Source organism: Nansenia antarctica, assembly GCF_963989245.1.
Source record: "Nansenia antarctica genome assembly, chromosome: 3".
In the NCBI taxonomy this organism is placed as follows: domain Eukaryota; kingdom Metazoa; phylum Chordata; class Actinopteri; order Argentiniformes; family Microstomatidae; genus Nansenia; species Nansenia antarctica.
This window is the reverse complement of record NC_137688.1, coordinates 1268154-1276859: the sequence shown is the minus strand read 5'-3', so window position 1 is coordinate 1276859 and position 8706 is coordinate 1268154. Positions and strand designations below refer to the sequence as shown.

General features: G+C 42.6%; 1 protein-coding gene across 1 annotated transcript in view; it reads left to right on the top strand.

Annotated features, from left to right (window-relative positions):
• Positions 1-8706, top strand: part of LOC308153192 (arylsulfatase D-like) — a gene marked incomplete at its 5' end in the record, with an annotated part of 89686 nt that overhangs the window by 45540 nt on the left and 35440 nt on the right. The window contains 2 exons of the mRNA XM_080526278.1: positions 1882-1998; positions 6621-6674. Coding sequence (XP_080382404.1) covers positions 1882-1998; positions 6621-6674 — 171 coding nt within the window. The remainder of the gene's footprint in view (positions 1-1881; positions 1999-6620; positions 6675-8706) is intronic.

Genomic DNA, 8706 nt, shown 5'->3' with positions numbered 1-8706 from the left:
CTTTGAGACAGCACCAGACACAAGCTGAGTGTGTGTCAAGTGTCACATCTTAGTTCACTTCTAGTTAATATTTTGCGAGAATTGCAAGTGTACGGAAGTGTGTATGTTTGAAATGAAATTGTATTGACATTCAAACTGAAAGAACATTCCCACATTGACAAGGCAAATAGAACATGTAAATAATGCCAATAGGGTATACTGAACCTCCCTCTCTTGTTCTACCTCAGTCTTCCTCTCCCTCAGTATCCCTCTCTCTCTCCCCCTCTCTCTCTCTCTCTCTCCCCCTCTCTCTCTCTCTCTCTCTCTCTCTCTAACTCTAACTCTCTAACTCTCTAACTCTCTCTCTCTCTCTCTAACTCTAACTCTAACTCTAACTCTAACTCTCTAACTCTAACTCTAACTCTAACTCTCTAACTCTCTCTCTCTCTCTAACTCTAACTCTAACTCTCTAACTCTCTCTCTCTCTCTAACTCTAACTCTCTCTCTCTCTAACTCTCTAACTCTCTCTCTCTCTCTCTCTCTAACTCTAACTCTCTAACTCTCTCTCTTTCTAACTCTAACTCTCTAACTCTCTAACTCTAACTCTCTAACTCTCTCTCTCTCTCTCTAACTCTCTCTCTCTCTCTCTAACTCTCTCTCTCTAACTCTCTCTCTCTCTAACTCTCTCTCTCTCTAACTCTAACTCTCTAACTCTAACTCTAACTCTCTAACTCTCTCTCTCTCTCTAACTCTAACTCCCTCTCTCTCTCTCTCTCTCCATCCTGTCATAATTGCTGTATGATGACAGATCCAGTATCTGAGCCCGTATTAGCCCTGTCATTAAAGACACCACCAGGGAATCTTAAAGAAGCTTGAAAATGCTGACTCACGAGCTCCATATTCATCTTTTTTAACGTATTCGCTATCCTGTAACGGATTGGTGTGTGTGTGTGTAGTCGTAGAGTAGAGTAACAGTCGTAATAGTGGTAGAGAGGCTATTCCTCTATGTTATATACACAGTCATGTATACAGTCACAAACATCATTGACATCTATGCATGAGCCTGCAGTGTGGCGAGCGCGGGGAATGCGGTCTGTGTGACGGCTCGGTATCTGTTCTATGCAGTCACACAGCTCCGATGGCATTCTGTGGTGTCACTAACTGGGTGACAGAGTTATGGTGACTTCCTGGTGACAGTTGTGACCGAGGAGGATCGCTATGGGATGACCTGTATGTCAGAGACCGGCGCGTAGCCCTATGTAGATTCTTTAAAGATATTTTTGCAGTTTCAGGAGTAGGAAAACTCCACTGTACATACCATCACCTTTTTAACTGATTGTTTTAGATATATACTGTATATATATACTTCCTAGAGAGTATATGTATATTATATTAATTAAATGGTAGCCTAAATGTTAAATGGACTGCACTTATATAGTGCCTTTATCCAAAGCACTTTACAACGGCCTCTCGTTCACCCGTTCACACACACGTTCGGTTCACACACCAATGGTGGCAAGCTGCCATGCAAGGCGCCGGCCGGCCCGCCCACTCACTGGGAGCAATTAATTAATATCCTAACCACTTAAGCCTCACAATCACAAACAGCTTTAATGTCCAGTGGAAATCTTAGTACCAGAAACAGACTCATGTGTGGCGCTTAGGTGGCGTAGCGGGTTAAGCGTCGACCATGTAACCGCAGGGTCCCCGGTTCGAATCCCGGCCAGGGACATATCCTGCATGTCATCCCTCCTCTCTCTCTCACCCATCCTTCCTGTCTAATTCTCCACTGTATCTATCAATAAAAATGAAAAATATGAGTGGGACTGGCCCACTCAGAAAAAATAACATAAAAAAAAAAAGAAACAGACTCATGTGTTGTTGACCCTCGTCCCCCTGCAGAAGGCGGCTCCAGCTCGGTGGCGGGCATCCTGAGTGCCGTCTGCGTGGCGGTGGTCGGAGCCGCGGTCGGATACTATACTTACCAGAAGAAGAAACTCTGCTTCAAGAACCGAGAAGGTGGGTGACATCTCAGAACAAAATACACTTTCTCTCCCTCTCTCCCTCCCTCTCTCTCTCTCCCTCTCCCTCTCTGTCTCCCCCCCTCTCTCTCTCTCTCTCTAGACAGAGAAAGTTGGTGCTAGAAAGGGCATGCATGCACAATACACACAATCAGATCAAATCAAACTGTTGTGCACGAAGTACGAATACAGCCGTGATTGATATAGTGAAATGCTTTGGAATCTTGCTCCTCGAACAACATAATGTTGTACATAACATAAGGCAACATAATCAACCAGATGAACACAGATTTAGCCATCCACACCAGGAGGTAGACAGCTTCTCGATTGATAGCCGGTCATATAACACTGGTCGGCCAAATACCGACCGTAACAATTAGTTAGAGCTAGCCTAACTCTTGCCGGTGTGCAGACGATGAACTTACCTTTAACTTCATGAATATATCCCTCCAGCCAGTTGCTGTACCCTTTCGTTTGCACAAGTTTGGGGATCATGGCACATTAGCGTTCATGGTTGCCATGGTGTTACTTCCGGGGGTTTCCCAACAAAGCCTCGTTTTCGTTTTAGAAATGGCCGCGGCGTGAATAATGCGAATAGTATCATAACCCAGTGACAGTAGTAGTGCATAAGGATGTAGTGTAGCTAGCTGACCTCAATGTGCCGACGGTCTCTCTGACGACCCAGTTGGGACGTTGTTGATGGCTCCTGTGAAATGTGTTTTGGAGTGTCAGAAGTCGGTATATATACCACTGATCTGAATGACGACGACTTGAACAGCCATGGGGCTCCCTGTAACTAATCATTTATTTCTAAATAAACAGGATTGTACATCTCGTAAATGTGAATCGCGCTCCTTATAGGAAGATGCTCCTTATAGGAAGCTGTGCTTCCATAGGGCGCTCCGTTGGAACGGTGTATTCATAGCGGCATAATAGCGATTTTTATTTTGTTATGCTTGTAAATAAAAGTTCTATGATGCATTGTAATGACATTAAACTAAGATAATACGATGGTTATCATAATTTTTAAAATCTTTATTAATAAGTAATTACAGAAAAAGTAAATGACATTTCTGTCATGGCTTCCGCATTTTGGCCTACGAGAGAGAGTCATGACGGAATCATGTGCTACCAAGCGGACCAATCACAGTGCTTACGGTTGCGTAGGCACTGCCGCGTAGTTACATTTTTGGAGCTACGCAAGCTACGGCGTAGGCTACGCCGTCGATTTTACGCAGAAGTATAAATTGGGCTTTAAGCCTAACCTCACGAGTGGAAGTCCCAGAGAGGCAGGGGGCTTTTTTTATGAGGCCCACTGCCAAGGTGTGTGCATGTGTGAGATAAACAGCCAAGACAGGATACGTACAGGCGAGGCCAACTGACGGTAGAACTAGCATACTTAACCACAACATTCACACCTCCCGCCCTAACCTAAGTATAACAACCATGTCACAGTTGGTGATGAGGGTGTTGGCCATTTCTCTTAAAAATACATACATCGCGTGTATGTGAGTCGAAGGAATTGCCGCTCACAGAGAAGTTTATTTCGTGCAAAAAACCTTGTGATATTAATAAACAGCTTGCAGTTTGAAAGTACCAGTAGGCTACCAGATACAATGTTGTATGCACATTTTTGATTTGATTTGATTTATACATCGGCCAAGCAATGATCCTACTTGTGATTGTCAGGGATAGAGCGATAAAGTCTGTGACTGTTGTTTCCGTCGCTGTCCCTGGTGTTAGAGACTTGCTACGTTCTTACATGCAGCTCGCGTGAACACAGGTTCTTCCATCAGCGCTCGCCTCCCGCTTCGACTGCAGACTCAAGTTAACGCGCGTGCAGAAAGATGCCACGAAACTCTTGTCCGGTAGCTTTCTATCAAGGAATAACTTTTTTTTTTTTTTTAAAGTCCCGCAAAACAATTGTTATTTCTCGGCGTGAGAAATTTAAGGTGTGGCGTGTGAGAGTGTGAACTGGTTGATATGCGTGTGTCTCACGGCCAAAGCGTGAGACTTGGCAGCTCTGTATAGGTCTCTGGGGTCTCTGGGGTCCCCAAAACTTGTCTTTGAAGTTTTTTGCTGAAAGTACCACTGAGATGTTAATCTAAAGGGTTAGGGTTAGGGTTAACCCTCTAGCTTCAATGCAGCCTCATGTTCAGACCTTTTCTGGACGGGCTGTTATTGTGTGTGTACGTTTAAATGACGGCAGCACAAACTAGTTAACCGTGCTAGTTAGGTCATTTATTAAATGAAAGACAGACCAAGCGTAACTACCTCTTACATATTCACCACAGTATTTGGCGACAGTCTGCCTGGAGTAACTTAGGGCTAAGTGCCTTACTCAAGGGCACACTTGTGGTGGTGTTCCCAGGTGGGATTTGGACTTATGTCGTTCAAATCACCAGTCCAACTCACTATCCACTACTAGGCCACCACTATCCCCTATCCCCTAGAACATGAGACAACAGTTCTTGTTTATCTCTCCAACAAAACAAACTGATAGTACTGCTGTGACTTGATGAATCGCCTGTTTCCTGAAATAGGCAGCCCACAAAAAACTGACTGGGTTGTATTTTGCTGTTATACAGTTATACACTCACTGAACACTTTATTCAGAGCACCTATACACCTTTCCAGCTGGTGGAGATGGTGTGAATGATCACAAGAATGTTTTCTTGGCACGCTTTGGGCCTGTTAATACCAATCAATCACCGCTTGAATGCCACAGCCTGTCTGAGTGTTGTTGCTGACCATGTGCTTCCCTTCATAGCCACAATATACCTTTAATTTACCATTTATCTTCTAACGGCTACTTCCAGCATGATAACGCACCATGTTTATCTTCTAACGGCTACTTCCAGCATGATAATGCACCATGTTTATCTTCTAACGGCTACTTCCAGCATGATAATGCACCATGTTTATCTTCTAACGGCTACTTCCAGCATGATAATGCACCATGTTTATCTTCTAACGGCTACTTCCAGCATGATAATGCACCATGTTTATCTTCTAACGGCTACTTCCAGCATGATAATGCACCATGTTTATCTTCTAACGGCTACTTCCAGCATGATAATGCACCATGTTTATCTTCTAACGGCTACTTCCAGCATGATAATGCACCATGTTTATCTTCTAACGGCTACTTCCAGCATGATAACGCACCATGTTTATCTTCTAATGGCTACTTCCAGCATGATAATGCACCATGCACCATGCGCCATGCACCATGCCACACACCAGAAGTCGTCTCCTACTGGTGTCATGAACATGACAGTGAGTTCAGTGTTCCTCAGCGGCCTTCCCAGTCACGGGATCTGAATCAACACTTTTATGATGTCGTAGAACAGAGGATTTACAGCTTAAAAACTGTAACCGTAACTTAAAACTTGGAGCATTTACAACATCTTGTGGAATTAATTCCCTGAATAATTCAGGCAGCTGTTTTGAGAGCAAAGGGAGGCCCCACCCAGTTTTAGTATAGTGTTCCTAATAACGTGCTCAGTGAGTGTATATTACATCATATTCAAGAAGTGTATTTTATTACTATAAGACATACATGTCTGACAGTTCCTTTAACTCACTGTTGGCTAATTGTAGCACTAACCGCCAACGAATTCCGTAACATTCACCAACTGCCAAGTGTTTTGTGTGTTATTTACCTAGCCACAGTACTTTGATTGTCTACAAAATGAAGCACCATCATTTATGCATTCTTGGTAAATAAAGTCACCCTTGGCACTCTATAATGTTGACAATTTGGGCAACTTTATTCTCCCCCGCCACTGGGGTGAGTTAACACCGACTTAGGGAAGAGAGTTGCAGTTTGCTGTCCACATTCAGAAGACTTTCACTTAATTACATTATTACTGGGAAAACAGCAGGATCTACGTATAAGCTTGAGAGTAACAATTATTATCCATGATAGGAATGTGATAAAAAAAGAATAAATAAAATAATAATAAATAAATAATAGTAAAATAATAACAATAGTAATAGGTTTATCAGGTTTCCTTGTTATATAAAAATATATTTCCAAGGTGTGTGTACATGCAAACATGTATGTATTTATTATATTTATTTAGTGTGAGGTGTGGGAATTTGAAAAGTCGTTTTATCATCGTCCGGACACTATTTTACTCAATTATATAATCAGCAGTATTTTCCCTGTAACCAGATAATCATCTACATACCCCATAATGCATGCACTGTGGTAGTCTATATTTACCCTAGGTTTTATATGATATATTGGGTTTTATATGACATGTTATCTGAATATATGTGTATATATGTTACGGTATATGTGGGAAGACGGTACATGTGGGAAAACTAGGGTTAGGGTTAGGTGCTAGGGTGCTACGGTTAGGGTTAGGGTTAGGGTTAGGGGTAGGGTTAGGGATAGGGTTAAGGTTAGACATGCCAGCATGTACCAAGTCACCCTAGCACCTAACCCTAACCCTAGTTTTCTCACATGTACCGTATTCCCACATGTACTGTAACATACAGTATATATGTATCCATGTTTTGTGTTATACTTGTACTTGTATCATATGAACCTCCCTCATTCCCTCTCTCTTGTATCATATGAACCTCCCTCATTCCCTCTCTCTCCGCCAGGGGATCCAGAGAGCGCCCACAAGGAGGAGGTCGGGGCCCAGTCTGACCCCCAGGGTGAGTCCTGACCACGCCTGCTTCCTTATTTACTTACTTTATTTGTTTATTTGTTTATTTAAAAAGGACAGTGGACAGTCTCATTGACTCTCCCTGAGTTAGCTGGGTAGCTACATGACATCAGCAGTCCCTGGGCAGGTAAACCCACAGAGGAAATACGGCCTCAGATGTTATAAACTATTTAAAACAGAACTACAGGACATAGAAATATCACATAAAACAGAACTACAGGACATAAAAACATCACACTTAAACACTCAAGAACATCATATACATCATAAAAGAAATAAAAAAGTTTTGGGTCTGTGTGGTCAGTGGTCACATGGTTGGTTATCTATCAGCCATCATTTCAGTTTTGCTCATCTGCTCAAACTAAGCGCTGTTTGCACTCAAACCTGAGAGAAAACACATTTCAGTGTCATGCTTCATAGCATATTTATCATTCTAGACCAGTAATACGTCATATAAGTCATCATAAACCGTCAAGTCTGTGAGCATTGTGACAGAACATAAAACGTTAAATAAAGGATGTGTGTGTTGTGTGTGTATGTCTGTGTTACCAACCCAGCATGTGTTCTTTTCCAATTCACAGTTCTCAGCAACCTGCTCAGCTCAGCATCATAGACCCTCTGGATCACCAACAGGACCACCAGGAACTAGGCCGATCCAAAACCAGGCCGATCCAGAACCTGGCCTTTTCCAGAACTAGGCCTAACCTGATTAAAAGTAGAATACTGTGAGCTAGTGGAGTTGGTGGTATGACCTTCCAACCACGCTTTAAGTGTGTGTTTGTGTGTTTGTGTGTGTGTGTGTGTGTGTGTGTGTGTGTGTGTGTGTGTGTGAGAGAGAGAGAGAGAGAGAGAGAGTGTGTGTGTGTGTGTGTGTGTGTGTGTGTGTGTGTGTGTGTCTGTGTCTGTCTGTCTGTCTGTCTGCGTGCGTGCGTGTGTGCACGCCTTATCAATAGGGTTTCTGTTAAAGATCAGATTTTGAAACTTTTATATCTCGGGTCACATTTTACGTCCCCTAAACAGCTCGGAAATTTACAAACCTCCCCTCCCCCCCCCCCCCCCCCCCACACACACACACAATATCTGCTATGAGATTTATCAATGATTTACGTCTAAAATGATGTGTGTATAACTAATACCCATGTCATAGCTAGATAGTAGTGTTCCAAACTCATTTTGGATGGAGTTCTCTCCTGTGAGTTTGAAATGTTTTAATTGTTGTTGTTTTTTGTCAAATGTGACACAGTCTGGTGAAAAGGTCCGCATATCGGCAATTCTTAAGTTTTTTCTCTTCATATTACGAAAGTTTAAGTGTTGAAAAGTCGACTCAGTATAACAGGCAACAGTTTTAGGATCACTAAATACTTATAATCTGTGAAATTGGATTCACTGTATTGCGCCCCGTCCTGCTCCAGGCTACTGGGTTAGTGATACATGGCGTGTAAAAAAGGCAAGTTTTAGGACGTGTTCAAAAGCATGGACCGTGTGATCATCGAATTATGTGTAGTTATGTGCTTTTAGCATCTTGATGTTCTATCAGCATGTTGTGATAATGCTGAACATGCAGTTAGATGTTCATAGCGATGTTCCTTCTTGGCTGCTAGTTACCAACGCCATGGTAGCAAACCTGTTTTGATTCAGAGTGGGTTTCTCCAGTATTTGGTTTGAGGTGTAGCAGCGTTCAAATGAGCATCTCTTCTTCAACTATTTCCAATGTATGACACATCATTTGAAAGCTTACAATCTGCACTTTCATAATCTGTAAAAAAAAAAAAAGGAGGGACTTGGGGACTTTTTCACCAGACCTTGTCACAACAAATCTCAGCTGTGGAGCTGTTTAGAGGACTGATGATGTCACCCTGTGTGTGTGTGTGTGTGTGTGTGTGTGTGTGTGTGTGTGTGTGTGTGTGTGTGTGTTCTGGGTGAGGGGCTATGGACATGTCATTGGGTGTTAGTCTGAAATCTTAAATGTACTGAATTATGTTGAACTAGTCTGTCAGATTGTAATGCTGTAACCTCTCGTG